This window comes from Panulirus ornatus, chromosome 15 (genome assembly GCF_036320965.1).
Source record: "Panulirus ornatus isolate Po-2019 chromosome 15, ASM3632096v1, whole genome shotgun sequence".
NCBI classification, from domain to species: Eukaryota; Metazoa; Arthropoda; class Malacostraca; order Decapoda; family Palinuridae; genus Panulirus; species Panulirus ornatus.
The window spans coordinates 19,242,691-19,264,500 of record NC_092238.1 but is presented as its reverse complement, the minus strand read 5'-3'; the positions used below and the strand labels follow the sequence as shown (position 1 = coordinate 19,264,500).

The 21,810-nt window shown below is 41.7% G+C and overlaps 1 protein-coding gene across 1 annotated transcript in view; it reads left to right on the top strand.

The window, feature by feature from the left end:
* LOC139753740 (tuberin-like) overlaps window positions 1-21,810 on the top strand; it is a 354,102-nt gene that overhangs the window by 52,136 nt on the left and 280,156 nt on the right. The window contains exon 5 of the mRNA XM_071670536.1: window positions 13,585-13,776. Coding sequence (XP_071526637.1) covers window positions 13,585-13,776 — 192 coding nt within the window. The remainder of the gene's footprint in view (window positions 1-13,584; window positions 13,777-21,810) is intronic.

The following is a 21,810-nucleotide window of genomic DNA, read 5'->3' as shown; positions in this document are numbered from 1 at the left end:
GAAGAGAGTAGCAAGAGTAAGTGAGCTTGGGAAGGAGAATTGTGTGAGGAAGTACCAGAAGAGACTGAGTACAGAAAGGAAAAAGGTGAGAACAAAGGAGGTAAGGGGAGTGGGGAAGGAATGGGATGTATTTAGGGAAGCAGTGATGGCTTGCGCAAAAGATGCTTGTGGCATGAGAAGTGTGGGAGGTGGGCAGATTAGAAAGGATAGTGAGTGGTGGGATGAAGAAGTAAGATTATTAGTGAAAGAGAAGAGAGAGGCATTTGGACGATTTTTGCAGGGAAATAATGCAAATGACTGGGAGATGTGTAAAAGAAAGAGGCAGGAGGTCAAGAGAAAGGTGCAAGAGGTGAAAAAGAGGTCAAATGAGAGTTAGGGTGAGAGAGTATCATTAAATTTTAGGGAGAATAAAAAGATGTTTTGGAAGGAGGTAAATAAAGTGTGTAAGACAGGGGAACAAATGGGAGCATCAGTGAAGGGGGAGGTGATAACAAGTAGTGGTGAGGTGAGAAGGAGATGGAGTGAGTATTTTTAAGGTTTGTTGAATGTGTTTGATGATAGAGTGGCAGATAAAGGATATTTTGGTCGAGGTGATGTGCAAAATGAGAGGGTTAGGGAGAATGATTTGGTAAACAGAGAAGAGGTAGTAAAAGCTTTGTGGAAGATGAAAGCTGGAAAGGCAGCAGGTTTGGATGGTATTGCAGTGGAATCTATTAAAAAAGGGGATGACTGTATTGTTGACTGGTTGGTAAGGTTATTTAATGTATGTATGACTCATGGTGAGGTGCCTGATGACTGTCGGAATGCTTGCATAGTGCCATAGTACAAAGGCAAAGGGGATAAGAGTGATTGCTCAAATTACAGAGGTATAAGTTTGTTGAGTATTCCAGAGAAATTGTATGGGAGGGTATTGATTGAGAGTGTGAAGGCATGTACAGAGCATCAGATTGGGGGAAGAGCAGTGTGGTGTCAGAAGTGGTAGAGGATGTGTGGATCGGGTGTTTGCTTTGAAAAATGTATGTGAGAAATACTTAGAAAGGCAAATGGATTTGTATGTAGCATTTATGTATCTGGAGAAGGCTTATTGTAGAGTTGATAAGCGATGTTCTGTTGAATGTATTAAGAATATATGGTGTGGGAGGTAAGTTGTTAGAAGGAGTGAAAAGTTTTTATCGAGGATGTAAGGCATGTGTATGTGTAGGAAGAGAGGAAAGTGATTGGTTCTCAGTGAATGTTAGTTTGCGGCAGGGGTGCATGATGTCTATATGGTTGTTTAATTTGTTTACGGATGGGGTTGATAGGGAGGTGAATGCAAGAGTTTTGGAAAGAGGGGCAAGTATGCAGTCTCTTGTGGATGAGAGAGCTTGGGAAGTGAGTCAGTTGTTGTTCGCTGATGATACAGCGCTGGTGGCTGATTCGAGTGAGAAACTGCAGAAGCTGGTGACTGAGTTTGGTAAAGTGTGTGAAAGAAGAAAGCTGAGAGTGAATGTGAATAAGAGCATTGTTATTAGGTACAGTAGAGTTGAGGGACAAGTCAATTGGGAGGTAAGTTTGAATGGAAAATACTGAAGGAAGTGAAGTGTTTTAGATATCTGGGAGTGGATTTGGCAGCGGATGGAACCATGGAAGCAGAGGTCAATCATAGGTTGGGGGAGGGGGCGAAAGTTCTGGGAGCGTTGTAAAATGTGTGGAAGGCGAGAATGTTATCTCAGAAAGCAAAAATTGGGTATGTTTGAAGGAATAGTGGTTCCAACAATGTTATATGGTTGCGAGGCATGGGCTATAGATAGAGTTGTGTGGAGGAGGGTGGATGTGCTGGAAATGAGATGTTTGAGGACAATATGTGGTGTGAGGTGGTTTGATCGAGTAAGTAATGTAAGGGTAAGAGAGATGTGTGGAAATAAAAAGAGCGTGGTTGAGAGAGCAGAAGAGGGTGTTTTGAAATGGTTTGGGCACATGGAGAGAATGAGTGAGGAAAGATTGACCAAGAGGATATATGTGTCAGAGTGGAGGGAACGAGGAGAAGTGGGAGACCAAATTGGAGGTGGAAAGATGGAGTGAAAAAGATTTTGAGTGATCGGGGCCTGAACATGCAGGAGGGTGAAAGGCGGGTAAGGAGTAGAGTGAATTGGATCGATGTGGTATACCGGGGTAGACGTGCTGTCAATGGATTGAATCAGGGCATGTGAAGCGTCTGGGGTAAACCATGGAAAGTTGTGTGGGGCCTGGATGTGGAAAGGGAGCTGTGGTTTCGGGCATTATTACAGGACAGCTAGAGACTGAGTGTGAATGAATGGGGCCTTTGTTGTCTTTTCCTAGCGCTACCTTGCACACATGAGGGGGTAGGGGATGTTATTCCATGTGTGGCTAGGTGGTGATGGGAATGAATAAAGGCAGTGTGAATTGTGTGCGTGTGTATATATGTATGTTTCTCTGTGTGTATATATATGTGTACATTGAGATGTATGGGTATGTATATTTGCGTGTGTGGACGTGTATGTATATACATGTGTATGGTGGTGGGCTGGGCCATTTCTTTCGTCTGTTTCCTTGCGCTACCTCTCTAATGTGGGAGACAGCGACAAAGCAAAATAGATAAGTAAATAAAATGATTCATGGTGAGGTGCCTGAGGACTGGCGGAATGCTTGCATAGTGCCATTGTACAAAGGCAAAGGGGAATATATATATATATATATATATATACATGCAGGAGGGTGAAAGGAGGGCAAGGAATAGAGTGAATTGGAGCGATGTGGTATACCGGGGTTGACGTGCTGTCAGTGGATTGAATCAAGGCATGTGCAGCGTCTGGGGTAAACCATGGAAAGCTGTGTAGGTATGTATATTTGCGTGTGTGGACATATGTATATACATGTGTATGGGGGGGGTTGGGCCATTTCTTTCGTCTGTTTCCTTGCGCTACCTCGCAAACGCGGGAGACAGCGACAAAGTATAAAAAAAAAAAAATATATATATATATATATATATATATATATATATATATATTTTTTTTTTTTTTCTTTCAAACTATTCGCCATTTCCCGCGTTAGCAAGGTAGCGTTAAGAACAGAGTACTGGGCCTCTGAGGGAATATCCTCGCCTGGCCCCCTTCTCTGTTCCTTCTTTTGGAAAATTAAAAAAAAACAAGAGGGGAGGATTTCCAGCCCCCCGCTCCCTCCCCTTCTAGTCGCCTTCTACGACACGTAGGGAATACGTGGGAAGTATTCTTTCTCCCCTATCCCCAGGGATAAATATATATCTGGGGTGTCTAAATGTGTGTGGATGTAACCAAGATGTGAAAAAAGGAGAGATAGGTAGTATGTTTGAGGAAAGGAACCTGGATGTTTTGGCTCTGAGTGAAACGAAGCTCAAGGGTAAAGGGGAATAGTGGTTTGGGAATGTCTGGGGAGTAAAGTCAGGGGTTAGTGAGAGGACAAGAGCAAGGGAAGGAGTAGCAGTACTCCTGAAACAGGAGTTGTGGGAGTATGTGATAGAATGTAAGAAAGTAAATTCTCGATTAATATGGGTAAAACTGAAAGTTGATGGAGAGAGATGGGTGATTATTGGTGCATATGCACCTGGGCATGAGAAGAAAGATCATGAGAGGCAAGTGTTTTGGGAGCAGCTGAATGAGTGTGTTAGTGGTTTTGATGCACGAGACCGGGTTATAGTGATGGGTGATTTGAATGCAAAGGTGAGTAATGTGGCAGTTGATGGAATAATTGGTATACATGGGGTGTTCAGAGTTGTAAATGGAAATGGTTAAGAGCTTGTAGATTTATGTGCTGAAAAAGGACTGGTGATTGGGAATACCTAGTTTAAAAAGCGAGATATACATAAGTATACGTATGTAAGTGGGAGAGATGGCCAAAGAGCATTATTGGATTACGTGTTAATTGACAGACGCGCGAAAGAGAGACTTTTGGATGTTAATGTGCTGAGAGGTGCAACTGGACGGATGTCTGATCATTATCTTGTGGAGGCTAAGGTGAAGATTTGTATGGGTTTTCAGAAAAGAAGAGTGAAAGTTGGGGTGAAGAGGGTGGTGAGAGTAAGTGAGCTTGGGAAGGAGACTTGTGTGAGGAAGTACCAGGAGAGACTGAGTACAGAATGGAAAAAGGTGAGAACAATGGAAGTAAGGGGACTGGGGGAGGAATGGGATGTATTTAGGGAATCAGTGATGGCTTGTGCAAAAGATGCTTGTGGCATGAGAAGAGTGGGAGGTGGGTTGATTAGAAAGGGTAGTGAGTGGTGGGATGAAGAAGTAAAATTATTAGTGAAAGAGAAGAGAGAGGCATTTCGACGATTTTTGCAGGGAAAAAATGCAATTGAGTGGGAGATGTATAAAAGAAAGAGACAGGAGGTCAAGAGAAAGTTGCAAGAGGTGAAAAAGAGGGCAAATGAGAGTTGGGGTGAGAGAGTATCATTAAATTTTAGGGAGAATAAAAAGATGTTCTGGAAGGAGGTAAATAAAGTGCGTAAGACAAGGGAGCAAATGGGAACTTCAGTGAAAGGCGCAAATGGGGAGGTGATAACAAGTAGGGGTGATGTGAGAAGATGGAGTGAGTATTTTGAAGGTTTGTTGAATGTGTTTGATGATAGAGTGGCAGATATAGGGTGTTTTGGTCGAGGTGGTGTGCAAAGTGAGAGGGTTAGGGAAAATGATTTGGTAAACAGAGAAGAGGTAGTGAAAGCTTTGCGGAAGATGAAAGCCGGCAAGGCAGCAGGTTTGGATGCTATTGCAGTGGAATTTATTAAAAAAGGGGGTGACTGTATTGTTGACTGGTTGGTAAGGTTATTTAATGTATGTATGACTCATGGTGAGGTGCCTGAGGATTGGCGGAATGCGTGCATAGTGCCATTGTACAAAGGCAAAGGGGATAAGAGTGAGTGCTCAAATTATAGAGGTATAAGTTTGTTGAGTATTCCTGGTAAATTATATGAGAGGGTATTGATTGAGAGGGTGAAGGCATGTACAGAGCATCAGATTGGGGAAGAGCAGTGTGGTTTCAGAAGTGGTAGAGGATGTGTGGATCAGGTGTTTGCTTTGAAGAATGTATGTGAGAAATACTTAGAAAAGCAAATGGATTTGTATGTAGCATTTATGGATTTGGAGAAGGCATATGATAGAGTTGATAGAGATGCTCTGTGGAAGGTATTAAGAATATATGGTGTGGGAGGAAAGTTGTTAGAAGCAGTGAAAAGTTTTTATCGAGGATGTAAGACGTGTACGTGTAGGAAGAGAGGAAAGTGATTGGTTCTCAGTGAATGTAGGTTTGCGGCAGGGGTGTGTGATGTCTCCATGGTTGTTTAATTTGTTTATGGATGGGGTTGTTAGGGAGGTAAATGCAAGAGTTTTGGAAAGAGGGGCAAGTATGAAGTCTGTTGGGGATGAGAGAGCTTGGGAAGTGAGTCAGTTGTTGTTCACTGATGATACAGCGCTGGTGGCTGATTCATGTGAGAAACTGCAGAAGCTGGTGACTGAGTTTGGTAAAGTGTGTGGAAGAAGAAAGTTAAGAGTAAATGTGAATAAGAGCAAGGTTATTAGGTACAGTAGGGTTGAGGGTCAAGTCAATTGGGAGGTGAGTTTGAATAGAGAAAAACTGGAGGAAGTGAAGTGTTTTAGATATCTGGGAGTGGATCTGGCAGCGGATGGAACCATGGAAGCGGAAGTGGATCATAGGGTGGGGGAGGGGGCGAAAATTCTGGGGGCCTTGAAGAATGTGTGGAAGTCGAGAACATTATCTCGGAAAGCAAAAATGGGTATGTTTGAAGGAATAGTGGTTCCAACAATGTTGTATGGTTGCGAGGTGTGGGCTATGGATAGAGTTGTGCGCAGGAGGATGGATGTGCTGGAAATGAGATGTTTGACGACAATGTGTGGTGTGAGGTGGTTTGATCGAGTGAGTAACTTAAGGGTAAGAGAGATGTGTGGAAATAAAAAGAGCGTGGTTGAGAGAGCAGAAGAGGGTGTTTTGAAGTGGTTTGGGCACATGGAGGGAATGGGTGAGGAAAGATTGACCAAGAGGATATATGTGTCGGAGGTGGAGGGAACGAGGAGAAGAGGGAGACAAAATTGGAGGTGGAAAGATGGAGTGACAAAGATTTTGTGTGATCGGGGCCTGAACATGCAGGAGGGTGAAAGGAGGGCAAGGAATAGAGTGAATTGGAGCGATGTGGTATACCGGGGTTGACGTGCTGTCAGTGGAGTGAATCAAGGCATGTGAAGCGTCTGGGGTAAACCTTGGAAAGCTGTGTAGGTATGTATATTTGCGTGTCTGGACGTATGTATATACATGTGTATGGGGGGGGCTGGGCCATTTCTTTCGTCTGTTTCCTTGCACTACCTCACAAACGCGGGAGACAGCGACAAAGTATAAAAAAAAAAAAAAAAAAAACATTATTTTCATTTTCTACAGTAAATATGATGGAAGATACTAGATTGTTAAGTAAGAGGAGAAATAGTTGCAAATATTCATTTGTTGGCCAAACGCAAAAAACATCATCTCCATACCTAAACCAAATTGCATTAGAAGGTAAGATATCCTTTAGCAATTTTGTTACAAAAAATTCCATTTAAAGGTTACTTAGCACGGATGAACAAAAAATTACATTTAAATAATACTTAGCATGGGTGAAAGAGGGTTACCCATTGCCATACCAAAAATTTGGCAGTTTTGTTTCAAAAAATTCTATATAAAGATTGCTTAACACAGGTGAAATAGGGTTACCAATTGCCATACAAAATGGAGTGATTTTTTTAAAGGTTTGTTGAATGTGTTTGATGATAGAGCTGGCAGATATAGAGTGTTTTGGTCGAGGTGGTGTGCGAAGTGAGAGGGTTAGGGAAAATGATTTGGTAAACAGAGAAGAGGTAGTGAAAGCTTTGCGGAAGATGAAAGCCGGCAAGGCAGCAGGTTTGGATGCTATTGCAGTGGAATTTATTAAAAAAGGGGGTGACTGTATTGTTGACTGGTTGTAAGGTTATTTAATGTATGTATGACTCATGGTGAGGTGCCTCAGGATTGGCGGAATGCGTGCATAGTGCCATTGTACAAAGGCAAAGGGGATAAGAGTGAGTGCTCAAATTATAGAGGTATAAGTTTGTTGAGTATTCCTGGTAAATTATATGAGAGGGTATTGATTGAGAGGGTGAAGGCATGTACAGAGCATCAGATTGGGGAAGAGCAGTGTGGTTTCAGAAGTGGTAGAGGATGTGTGGATCAGGTGTTTGCTTTGAAGAATGTATGTGAGAAATACTTAGAAAAGCAAATGGATTTGTATGTAGCATTTATGGATCTGGAGAAGGCATATGATAGAGTTGATAGAGATGCTCTGTGGAAGGTATTAAGAATATATGGTGTGGGAGGAAAGTTGTTAGAAGCAGTGAAAAGTTTTTATCGAGGATGTAAGGCATGTGTACGTGTAGGAAGAGAGGAAAGTGATTGGTTCTCAGTGAATGTAGGTTTGCGGCAGGGGTGTGTGATGTCTCCATGGTTGTTTAATTTGTTTATGGATGGGGTTGTTAGGGAGGTAAATGCAAGAGTTTTGGAAAGAGGGGCAAGTATGAAGTCTGTTGGGGATGAGAGAGCTTGGGAAGTGAGTCAGTTGTTGTTCACTGATGATACAGCGCTGGTGGCTGATTCATGTGAGAAACTGCAGAAGCTGGTGACTGAGTTTGGTAAAGTGTGTGGAAGAAGAAAGTTAAGAGTAAATGTGAATAAGAGCAAGGTTATTAGGTACAGTAGGGTTGAGGGTCAAGTCAATTGGGAGGTGAGTTTGAATAGAGAAAAACTGGAGGAAGTGAAGTGTTTTAGATATCTGGGAGTGGATCTGGCAGCGGATAGGAACCATGGAAGCGGAAGTGGATCATAGGGTGGGGGAGGGGGCGAAAATTCTGGGGGCCTTGAAGAATGTGTGGAAGTCGAGAACATTATCTCGGAAAGCAAAAATGGGTATGTTTGAAGGAATAGTAGTTCCAACAATGTTGTATGGTTGCGAGGCGTGGGCTATGGATAGAGTTGTGCGCAGGAGGATGGATGTGCTGGAAATGAGATGTTTGAGGACAATGTGTGGTGTGAGGTGGTTTGATCGAGTAAGTAACGTAAGGGTAAGAGAGATGTGTGGAAATAAAAAGAGCGTGGTTGAGAGAGCAGAAGAGGGTGTTTTGAAATGGTTTGGGCACATGGAGAGAATGAGTGAGGAAAGATTGACCAAGAGGATATATGTGTCGGAGGTGGAGGGAACGAGGAGAAGAGGGAGACCAAATTGGAGGTGGAAAGATGGAGTGAAAAGGATTTTGTGTGATCGGGGCCTGAACATGCAGGAGGGTGAAAGGAGGGCAAGGAATAGAGTGAATTGGAGCGATGTGGTATACAGGGGTTGACGTGCTGTCAGTGGATTGAATCAAGGCATGTGAAGCGTCCGGGGTAAACCATGGAAAGCTGTGTAGGTATGTATATTTGCGTGTGTGGACGTGTGTATGTACATGTGTATGGGGGGGGTTGGGCCATTTCTTTCGTCTGTTTCCTTGCGCTACCTCGCAAACGCGGGAGACAGCGACAAAGTATAAAAAAAAAAAAAAAAAAACATTATTTTCATTTTCTACAGTAAATATGATGGAAGATACTAGATTGTTAAGTAAGAGGAGAAATAGTTGCAAATATTCATTTGTTGGCCAAACGCAAAAAACATCATCTCCATACCTAAACCAAATTGCATTAGAAGGTAAGATATCCTTTAGCAATTTTGTTACAAAAAATTCCATTTAAAGGTTACTTAGCACGGATGAACAAAAAATTACATTTAAATAATACTTAGCATGGGTGAAAGAGGGTTACCCATTGCCATACCAAAAATTTGGCAGTTTTGTTTCAAAAAATTCTATATAAAGATTGCTTAACACAGGTGAAATAGGGTTACCAATTGCCATACCAAAATGGAGTGATTTTTTTAAAGGTTTGTTGAATGTGTTTGATGATAGAGCTGCAGATATAGAGTGTTTTGGTCGAGGTGGTGTGCGAAATGAGAAGGTCAGAGAGAATGGTTTGGTAAACAGAGATGAGGCAGTGAAAGCATTGTGGAAGATGAAAGCCAGCAAGGTGGCAGGTTTGGATGGTATTGCAGTAGAATTTATTAAGAAAAGAGGTGACTGTACGTATGGTTCATGGTGAAGTGCCCGAGGATTGGCGGAATGCATGCATAGTGCCATTGTACAAAGGCAAAGGGGATAAAGGTGAGTGTTCAAACTACAGAGGTAAGAGTTTGTTGAGTATTCCTGGGAAATTATATGGGAGGGAATTGATTGAGAGGGTGAAGACATGTACAGAGCATCAGATTGGGGAAGAGCAGTGTGGTTTCAGAAGTGATAGAGGATGTTTGGATCAGGTGTTTGCTTTGAAGAATGTATGTAAGAAATACTTAGAAATATAGATGGATTTATATGTAGCATTTATGGATGTGGAGAAGGCATTTGATAGGGTTGATAGAGATGTTATGTGGAAGATTAAGAGTGAATTGTGTGGGAGGTAAGTTGCTTGAAATAGTGAAAAGTTTTTACCAAGGATGTAAGGCATGTGTATGAGTACGAAGAGAGGAAAGTGATTGGTTCCCAGTGAATGTCGGTTTGCGGCAGGGGTGCGTGATGTCTCCGTGGTTGATTAATTTGTTTATGGATGGGGTGGTTAGGGAGGTGAATGTAAGAGTTTTGGAAAGAGGGGCAAGTATGCAGTCAGTTGTGGATGAGAGGGCTTGGAAAGTGAGTCAGCTGTTGTTCACTGATGATACAGCGCTGGTGGCTGATTCGCATGAGAAATTGCAGAAGTTGGTGACTGAGTTTGGTAAAGTGTGTGAAAGAAGAAAGTTGAGAGTAAATGTGAATAAGAGGAAGGTTATTAGGTTCAGTAGGGTTGAGGGACAAGTTAATTGGGAAGTAAGTTTAAATGGAAAAAAACTTGAGGAAGTGAAGTGTTTTAGATATCTGGAAGTGGATTTGGCAGCAGATGGAACCATGGAAGTGGAAGTGAGTCACAGGGTTGGGGAGGCAGTGAAGTTTCTGGGAGCGTTGAAGCACGTGTGGAAGGCGAGAACATTATCTCTGAGAGAAAAAATGAGTACGTTTGAAGGAATAATGGTTTTAACAATGTTTTATGGTTGCGAGACATGGGCTATAGATAGGGTTGTGCGAAGGAGGGTGGAGGTGTTGGAAATGAGATGATTGCGGACAATATGTGGTGTGAGGTGGTTTGATCATGTGAGGAATGAAAGGGTAAGAGAAATGTGTGGTAATAAAGAGTGTGGTTGAGAGAGCATAACAGGGTGTTTTGAAATGGTTTTGTCACATGGAGAGAATGAGTGAGGAGGGATTGACAAAATGGATATATGCGTCAGAGGTGAAGGGAATGAGAAGTGGGATACCAAATTGGAGGTAGAAGGATGGAGTGAAAAAGATTTTGAGTGATCGGGGCTTGAACACACAGAGGATGAAAGGCATGCAAGGAATAGAGTGAATTGGAACGATGTGGCTTACTGGGTTTGATGTGCTGTCAGTGGATTGAACCAGAGCATGTGAAGCATCTGGGGTAAACCATGGAAAGTTTTGTGGGGCCTGGATGTAGAAAGGGAGCTTTGGTTTTGGTTCATTACACATGACAGCTAGAGACTGAGTGTGAACGAATGTGACCTGTGTTGTCTTTTCCTAGGGCTACCTTGCACACATGAGGGGGGAGGAGGATGTTATTCCATGTGTGGCGAGGTGGCGATGATAAAAAATGAATATAGAATATATTTATTTATTTATTTATTTTGCTTTGTCGCTGTGTGGAAAAAAGAAGAGTGTGGTTGAGAGAGCAGAAGAGGGTGTTTTGAAATGGTTTGGGCACATGGAGAGAATGAGTGAGGAAAGATTGACCAAGAGGATATATGTGTCTGAGGTGGAGGGAACGAGGAGAAGTGGGAGACCAAATTGGAGGAGGAAAGATGGAGTGAAAAAGATTTTGAGTGATCGGGGCCTGAACATGCAGGAGGGTGAAAGGCGGGCAAGGAATAGAGTGAATTGGATCGATGTGGTATACCGGGGTCGACGTGCTGTAACTGGATTGAATCAGGGCATGTGAAGCGTCTGGGGTAAACCATGGAAAGTTGTGTGGGGCCTGGATGTGGAAAGGGAGCTGTGGTTTCGGGCATTATTGCGTGACAGATAGAGACTGAGTGTGAACGAATGGGGCCTTTGTTGTCTTTTCCTAGCGCTACCTCGCACACATGAGGGGGGAGGAGGATGTTATTCTATGTGTGGCGAGGTGGCGATGGGAATGAATAAGGGCAGACAGTGTGAATTGTGTGCATGTGCATATATGTATATGTCTGTGTGTGTATATGTATGTGTGCGTTGGGATGTATGGCTGTGGATATTTGCATGTGGGGGTGTGTATGTATATACATGTGTATGGGGGTGGGTTGGGCCATTTCTTTCGTCTGTTTCCTTGCGCTACCTCACAAACGCGGGAGACAGCAACAAAGCAAAATAAAAAAAATAAATATATTTTTTTTTCATACTATTCGCCATTTCCCGCGTTAGCGAGGTAGTGTTAAGAACAGAGGACTGGACCTTTGAGGGAATATTCTCACCTGGCCCCCTTCTCTGTTCCTTCTTTTGGAAAATTAAAAAAACCGAGAGGGGAGGATTTCCTGCCCCTTGCTTCCTTCCCTTTTAGTCGCCTTCTACAACACGCAGGGAATACGTGGGAAGTATTCTTTCTCCCCTATCCCCAGGGATATATATATATATATATATATATATATATATATATATATATATATATATATATATATATATAATATATATGTGTGTGTGTGTGTGTGTGTATGTGAGTGAATTGACCATTCTTTGTTTGTTTCCTAGCGCTACCTTTCTGATGCGGGATACAGCGATTATGTATAATAAGATATAAATGAAATAATATAGATGAGTGTTTGGGCCATTCTTTGCCTGTTTCCTGATGCTACATCACTGACGCGGGAAACGGCGATCAAGTATGATAAAAAAAAAAAAATACATGTTGGATGTTTGTTTGTTTAAGAAAGATCGTAGTCTTTATCAATAGAGTCTTAGAAATCTGTTTTTCTGAAACGCATGAACTCCCAAAATCCATAGCACAGTGCAATCTGTGTCACTATTAATGTGAAATACGAGTTTACAGAAAATGATTTCAGTAGAGGTTCAATGAATGTTTTATATGTTATGTAACCAATCTCCAGGTCCCAACTAGAAACAAAAAATTTCATTTCACTTTGTACGTCAACAGCCTATATTCACAGATTCCTCCTACCCCAGCAGACACAACATTGACATACCATACACACTTCAAGACGATCCAACAAGCAGTAACCAATCAACCCCCCAACCTAGTATGTAACACCACTCCACCAAATGTAAACCCCTCTGAGACTGTATTCCTCAAGTAAACATGAGTTATCCTTTCTTGTGTGCATTCTGGATGCCACTTGTCTGTCCAGTATTACAAACATGATATTGCAAGACCCATCATGCTCAAGAAGCAGACTCTGAACCCTTAATTCTCAAATATACAGTGGTTATTTCACAAAGACGCACATACACCACCACACTTCTCGACCTGACTTTCTTAGCACTATAGGAGACATTTAAACATAGATTAAGTATACAAGCACTTTTTGAAGGTTACTATATGTTCAGTCTGTATTTCTACAATCCAAACAGCACTGGAGACCATGAATTACATATTCTCTGTATTTTACTTATACTGAGATTTTCTGGATTGATTGTAACCTGATCAGGAAAAGAAAAGCTGCTACAAAGGAAAATTTGAAATTGATGTTTTCTTATAAAGGGAAACTGTTGTTGATACAGCACTGTAGAAAGGATAAGGTACAGAAAAACCCTTGCTTTCCATAATTCGAGACAACAAAATGTTCAGAACAGTGTAATTATTTTGATTGCAGTTGGTAACCTTGGATTTTCCAGAAATAATTTAAGAATTAGAAGAGATATGTAAAACTATTTCAAATCATTTACTCAATGCTCTGTCTTTTATGGTGCTGGTGATTGTTTACCATCTCCCATGTGCTTTCTGGCACTTTATTGTGTGCGAACCTTGCACTGTGTACCCTAGATTGCTATTGTGGACATTGGCCCCTTTCATGCATTGTCAGTGGCTGCCTGACAGCTCTTCAAAGCCATCTACATCTCTCACAAAGCTCAAGAAGGAAATTTGAAGCCTCAAACAGATGAGTTGTAGAAGAGCCTGGCTAAGAGCATGTCCAAGGTGGCTCTTATGAAGGACTTTGACATCATTTCCTCTTTATGAACTATCAACAAATATTTGAGATATTACAATATCTGAATTTTTCATAATATTAAAAGAACTCAGCCGGAATTTTTTTTTCTAAAACAGCTGATTCCCCAGTGGATTTTAGGTAAGATGCTTTAATGTATGGCTATTTAATTACTTTGACCCTGACCCTTTTTTAGACTGAAAAACAGGTGTTTTGATGCTGATTTTTTTTGTTTTGTTTGTGTATGAGACCAAATACTATTCTGTCAACAGGTGATGGTGTTGGATGGTCAGGTGGAGGATTAAGTGAATCCACAGATGGAGACTCCTCAGTTGATCCCCTGTCACTTGGCAGTAATTTGGGAACGGGCAGTGCTGCAAACAGTGAAAGTAAACGAGAAGAACCTCACTTATGTGCTTGTTGGTGTCGGGGATGGGCTGAGATATATATCAGGCAACCCACTGGTTAGTCTTAGTGTGTATTACTGTATTTCATATTTCATGTTAGTTATTATGGTAACTCTTTCATCGCAGATAGAGAAACAGCCACTTCTTTCTGTGTGACTAGAGAATAGGGATGAATGAATAACTAAAAGATTTTCTTTTTATTCTTGTAGTGAATAGAGTACTTCTTTTAGTTATAAGATTGAAAAACCTCATTCAAATCTCCATTATTATGTCGTCACTGTGAGTCATTACAGATGATGTGACATCAGTTAGTCATTCCTGCCAGACACATGAGAATGCTTGTGTTTTTTGTGATTGTACTACATCAGTACAATATTTGTTATGGTAGCATATATTAGGTTATATAAATATCTGTTTCCCATGAAATTACATGAATTTTTCAGGAAAAATTAAAACTCCCATGGTGTAACAGTTAGCGTTCCTGACCATGATGCATTCACAGGCCACCTAGGGTGAAGCAAAAGGTTCAAATCCTGGGTGTAGTAGTTGGTCCACAGGTAACCCAGGTGTTCATCCTCCCCAAGGGGTTGGTCAGTAAAATGCGTACCTGGCTCAGGGTACGATTTCATTGATTACACATGGCAGCTTGAGATTGAGTGTGAACGAATGTAGAATTTGTTGTCATTAACTGGTACTACCCCACAGAAGGGAGACGAATGCTGTTTCCTGTGTGGTGGGGTAGTGACAGGAATGGTTGAAGACAAGCAAGCATGAATATGTACATGCATATATATGTATATGTTGATATGTATATGTATGTATATATATGTGTATGGGTGTTTATGTGTAGCACTTCCTCACTGATACAGGAAACAGCGATTAAGTATGATACATGAATAAATGATGTATATTTATATTTACTATACTTTGTTGCTATCTCCTGTATTAGCGAGGTAGCGCGAGGAAACAGACAAAAGAATGGCCCTACCCACCCACATACACACGTATATGCATACACTTCTACACACGCACATATACATACCTATACATCTCAACATCTTTCATTCTTTCATACTATTCGCCATTTCCCGCGTCAGCGAGGTAGTGTTAAGAACAGAGGACTGGGCCTCTGAGGAAACATCCTCATCCAGCCCCCTTCTCTGTTCCTTCCTTTGGAAAAAAAAAAAAACAACAACATATACATATACACACACACAGACATATACATATATACACATGTACATAATTCGTACTGTCAGCCCTAATTCATTCCCGTAGCCACATCCCCACACATGAAATAACAACCCCCTCCCCCCGCATGTGCACGAGGTAGCGCTAAGGAAAGACAACAAAGGCCACATTTGTTCACTCAGTCTCTAGCTGTCGTGTATAATGCACTGAAACCACAGCTCCCTTTCCACATTCAGGCCCAGCAGAACTTTCCATGGTTTACCCCAGACACTTCACATGCCCTGGTTCAATCCACTGACAGCACGTTGACCGTGGTATACCACATTGTTCCAATTCACTATATTCCTTGCACGCCTTTCACCCTCCTGCATGTTCAGGCCCTGATCACTGAAAATATTTTTTACTCCATCTTTCCACCTCCAATTTGGTCTCCCACTTCTCCTCGTTCCCTCCACCTCAGACACATATATCCTCTTTATCAATCTTTCCTCACTCATTCTCTCCATGTGACCAAACCATTTCAAAACACCCTCTTCTGCTCTCTCAACCACAGTCTTTTTATTACCACACATCTCTTACCCTTTCATTACTTTATCAAACCACCTCACACCACATATTGTCCTCAAACATCTCATTTCCAGCACATCCACCCTCCTCCACACAACTCTATTTATAGCCCATGCCTCGCAACCATATAACATTGTTGGAACCACTATTCCTTCAAACATACCCATTTTTGCTTTCCAAGATAACATTCTCGACTTCCACACATTTGTCAATGCTCCCAGAACTTTCGCCCCACCCCCACCCTATGATTCACTTCCACTTCCATGGTTCCGTCTGCTGCCAAATCCACTCCCAGATATCTAAAACACTTCACTTCCTCCAGTTTTTCTCCATTCAAACTTACCTCCCAATTGACTTGTCCCTCAACCCTACTGTACCTGATAACCTTGGTCTTATTCACATTTACTCTCAGCTTTCTTCTTTCTCACACTTTACCAAACTCAGTCACCAACTTCTGCCGTTTCTCACCCGAATCAGGCACCAGCCCTGTATCATCAGCGAACAACAACTGACTCACTTCCCAAGCTCTCTCATCCACAACAGACTGCATACTTACCCCTCTTTCGAAAACTTTTGCATTCACCTCCCTAACAACTCCATCCATAAACAAATTATACAACCATGGAGACATCATGCACCCCTGCCACAAACCAACATTCACTGACAACCAGTCACTTTCCTCTCTACGTACACGTACACATGCCTTACATTCTTGATAAAAACTTTTCACTGCTTCTAACAACTTTCCTCCCACACGATATATTCTTAATACCTTCCACAGACCATCTCTATCAACTCTATCATATGCCTTCTCCAGATCCATGAATGATACATACAAATCCATTTGCTTTTCTAAGTGTTTCTCACATACATTCTTCAAAGCAAACACCTGATCCATACATCTTCTACCACTTCCGAAACCACACTGCTCTCCCCCAATCTGATGCTCTGTACATTCCTTCACCCTCTCGATCAATACCCTCCCATATAATTTCCCAGGAATACTCAACAAACTTATACCTCTGTAATTTGGGCATTGGAAGTGGAGTGTAAGGGAATGAGTGCAGTGGTGTGGAAGTTGAAGAGTGGTGGAAAGAGTGCAAGAATGTCAAAGTTGAAAAGGAAGGGGAGACATTGGTGGTTGAAGAGTGAGAGTGGAAGAGAAGTGGAGGGCATTGGGGAGAGAAGGAAGGGGAAATGGGGAGGTGAGAGAGAATGGGGAACAAAAAATGGAAGAGCAGAGGAGGAGATATGGAAAGTGGGGATGGGGAGGGAAAGTGGAAGAGCAATGGATTGGTTAGGGAAAATGGGGAGGAAGGGAAGGGAAAATGGGGAGATGTATATAATATCTCTACATCAGTATATCACACAAAAACCACATGTTTCATTAAAAAAAAGATTAAGTTCACTTCTATTCAGTATGTTAATTTGTCATTTGTATGAAACATTCAAATGACAATTTGTTTTAGATAGGCTCTAAAGGATCAATGAGAGGTATGAGGAGGGAATAATGTGTCTGGTTTAGGATTAAGGATGTGGATGGAGGGAGTATGGAGATGTGGGAGGATGGAAAGGGAAAATGGGGAGATATATCTTATCACTATTACATTAGCAAATCATACAAACTACTTGTCACATGAAAACACCCCCTTGGTTCTGTATGATATATTGCACACGCATATGAAAATGTACAAATGACAATGTTATATCACCCTGGAAGGTGATTGAGGCCCAACTGATCACTGAAGGGCCAACAGAGGAAGGAGCTGACTCAGCCATAGCTTGGTAGGATTCACTGAATTTGTGAATATGTATTAAACATCTTTTGACAGTGTCAGAATATTTTTGTTTTATATCTTTATGTTCTTATTCCTGGAGATAGGGAAGAAAGAATACTTCCCACATGTTTCCTCTGTGTCAGAGAAGGTGACTAAAAGGGGAGGGAGTGGGGAGGCTGGAAATCCTCCCCTCTCGTTTTTAATTTTCCAAAAGAAGGAACAGAGAAGGGGGTCAAGGGAGTATTTCCCTCAAAGGCTCAGTCCTTTGTTCTTAACGCTACCTCGCTAACGCAGGAGATGGCGAGTAGTATAAAGAAAAAAAAAAAATTATGTTCTGAAATATTGTTATTGCATGGTATTTTTCACATGATTACATACCTCTTCCAATCCTTGACGGGGTAGAACATGTGTCAGTGACACTCTTAGGCCACCAAGAAGTCAACATGTTGACCTGAACTGTGTCTCTTCCCCTGGATTATGCTTGATTGGACTTACCATTTTCACACAAGAGTGTTTATCTCCAGAGAATTTGAGTGTGAAAGATGGTGAACCAGTTACTCAGTGAGAGTCTTTTAAGAGGCCTATGTCGGAGCTGCAGTGACATATTCTTTGACTCTTCGACCAGTGCAGTTGTAAAACAGCAACTCTTTAACAACATCCTCAAGGGTTAAGTAAGCAGTCACCTAATGTGGACGCCATGACTGTGACAGATATGAGTGCCAGCACCATACCACCACGACTAACTTCCACTGACCAGCAACATGAACAGTCCATGAATATGTGCACAGCAAAGCAAGCAGATAGCATAGTTTTCCCACTATTTGTTTGTATTTTACTACTATTTTACTGTAACACAGGCAGTGTGGAATACATGATATATGTCAGTACAATACTACTGCAGTTCAAACAATATGTAACTGTGCTTCACTTGATGTTAAACAAATCACTAAATGTATTTATATATTTATTTATTTATTTGTTTTAATTTGTTTATGGATGGGGTTGTTAGGGAGGTGAATGAAACAGTTTTACAAAGAGGGGCAAGTATGAAGTCTGTTGGGGATGAGAGAGCTTGGGAAGTGAGTCAGTTGTTGTTCGCTGATGATACAGCGCTGGTGGCTGATTCATGTGAGAAACTGCAGAAGCTGGTGACTGAGTTTGGTAAAGTGTGTGAAAGAAGAAAGTTAAGAGTAAATGTGAATAAGAGCAAGGTTATTAGGTACACTAGGGTTGAGGGTCAAGTCAATTGGGAGGTGAGTTTGAATGGAGAAAAACTGGAGGAAGTGAAGTGTTTTAGATATCTGGGAGTGGATCTGGCAGCAGATGGAACCATGGAAGCGGAAGTGGATCATAGGGTGGGGGAGGGGGCAAAAATTCTGGGAGCCTTGAAGAATGTGTGGAAGTCGAGAACATTATCTCGGAAAGCAAAAATGGGTATGTTTGAAGGAATAGTGGTTCCAACAATGTTGTATGGCTGCGAGGCGTGGGCTATGGATAGAGTTGTGCGCAGGAGGATGGATGTGCTGGAAATGAGATGTTTGAGGACAATGTGTGGTGTGTGGTGGTTTGATCGAGTAAGTAACGTAAGGGTAAGAGAGATGTGTGGAAATAAAAAGAGCGTGGTTGAGAGAGCAAAAGAGGGTGTTTTGAAATGGTTTGGGCACATGGAGAGAATGAGTGAGGAAAGATTGACCAAGAGGATATATGTGTCGGAGGTGGAGGGAACGAGGAGAAGAGGGAGACCAAATTGGAGGTGGAAAGATGCAGTGAAAAAGATTTTGTGTGATCGGGGCCTGAACATGCAGGAGGATGAAAGGAGGGCAAGGAATAGAGTGAATTGGATCGATGTGGTATACCGGGGTTGACGTGCTGTCACTGGATTGAATCAAGGCATGTGAAGCGTCTGGGGTAAACCATGGAAAGCTGTGTAGGTATGTATATTTGCGTGTGTGGACGTATGTAGATACATGTGTATGGGGGTGGGTTGGGCCATTTCTTTCGTCTGTTTCCTTGCGCTACCTCGCAAACGCGGGAGACCGGCAAAAAAAAAAAAAATTTATTTATTTTGCTTTGTCGCTGTCTCCCGCGTTAGTGAGGTAGCGCAAGGAAACAGACGAAAGAATGGCCCAAACCACCCACATACACATGTATATACATACACGTCCACACACGCAAATATACATACCTATACATCTCAATGTACACATATATATACACACACAGACATATACATATATACACATGTACATAATTCATACTGTCTGCCTTTATTTATTCCCATCGCCACCTCGCCACACATGGAATAACAACCCCCTCCCCCCCTCATGTGTGCGAGGTAGCGCTAGGAAAAGACAACAAAGGCCCCATTCGTACACACTCAGTCTCTAGCTGTCATGTAATAATGCCCGAAACCACAGCTCCCCTTCCACATCCAGGCCCCACAGAATTTTCCATGGTTTACCCCAGACGCTTCACATGCCCTGATTCAATCCATTGACAGCACGTCGACCCCGGTATACCACATCGTTCCAATTCACTCTATTCCTTGCACACCTTTCACCCTGCTGCATGTTCAGGCCCCGATCACTCAAAATCTTTTTCACTCCATCTTTCCACCTCCAATTTGGTCTCCTATTTCTCCTCGTTCCCTCCACCTCTGACACATATATCCTCTTGGTCAATCTTTCCTCACTCATTCTCTCCATGTGACCAAACCATTTTAAAACACCCTCTTCTGCTCTCTCAACCACACACTTTTTATTTCCACACATCTCTCTTACCCTTACATAACTTACTCGATCAAACCACCTCACACCACATATTGTCCTCAAACATCTCATTTCCAGCACATCCACCCTCCTGCACATAACTCTATCCATAGCCCACGCCTCGCAACCATACAACATTGTTGGAACTACTATTCCTTCAAACATACCCATTTTTGCTTTCTGAGATAATGTTCTCGACTTCCAAACATTCTTCAAGGCTCCCAGAATTTTCGCCCCCTCCCCCACCCTATGATTCACTTCCACTTCCATGGTTCCATCCGCCGCCAGATCCACTCCCAGATATCTAAAACACTTTACTTCCTCCAGTTTTTCTCCATTCAAACTTACCTCCCAATTGACTTGACCCTCAACCCTACTGTACCTAATAACCTTGCTCTTATTCACATTTACTCTTAACTTAACGTCTTTCACACACTTTACCAAACTCAGTCACCAGCTTCTGCAGCTTCTCACATGAATCAGCCACCAGCGCTGTATCATCAGCGAACAACAACTGACTCACTTCCCAAGCTCTCTCATCCTCAACAGACTGCATACTTGCCCCTCTTTGCAAAACCCCATCCATAAACAAATTAAACAACCATGGAGACATCACACACCCCTGCCGCAAACCTACATTCACTGAGAACCAATCACTCTCCTCTCTTCCTACACGTACACATGCCTTACATCCTCGATAAAAACATTTCACTGCCTCTAGCAACCTGCCTCCCACACCATATATTCTTAATACCTTCCACAGAGCATCTCTATCAACTCTATCATATGCCTTTTCCAGATCCATAAATGCCACATACAAATCCATTTGCTTTTCTAAGTATTTCTCACATACATTCTTCAAAGCAAACACCTGATCCACAAAATGTATAAACCATAAAATTTGCTCTGTAAAATCATTTTTTCTGCGTAGATATACTTCACTCATGTACAGATCAAAAGCCTAGAAGCATCCAGCCCCACCTTGATCTTAAGCCCTCTTGTGATTAATTAACTTATTACTATTATGACCTCTCAGTTATGTAACTTCTCAACTGTATATTTTCTGATAAGTGGCTGCTTGTAATCAGTAGATTGTTCTTTATTAATTTTATTTCTAAGATTTTTTTTTTTTTTTTTTTCTAGTTGCACTGTTAGGACTAGGTTGTGGAACTGGAGAGTCCAGAATGATTTATGAAGTCATAGCCATTACAGGAATCCAGACAGTGTTTTTTTTCCACATCCCTAAGTTTATCACTTTCACTTGATTTAGGATGGCTGGTAGGCACTGAATTCATGAGCACAACCTTCATCTTTATTGTCAAAAGTGTTTTCATCATCATTACTCATATTCATCAGAATTTCATCAGTGATTTGCTTTTTAAGAAGTTTATCTTCTCTTCTGTTCATTGTATTAAACTAAGGCATTCTGCTGACATACCTAAGCAGGGTAATGAATTTCATCTCAAGACTCTAGTTATTCAAAAAATGTGGGAGTCATGTGTCAAGCATTGTTGATATGGATGCTTGAATGCTGACTGTCATATTTATGCCATATGAAATGAATGGGTTGAAAATGAATATTTGTTTCTTTCACTTTTCAGATGTACAAGAAATGTCATCTTTTATCTCATAACCAACTTTCATTCTATTCCATAACATCCTTGAATTCATTTTCTTGCACTGTTTCACACAGTCCCACAGATCTTTTCATCGGAAGTGCCACTCTTCTTTTGTTGTTGTCCTCAAACCAGCCTCATTCTTCTCCCCTTGATACTCTTAAACTTGTT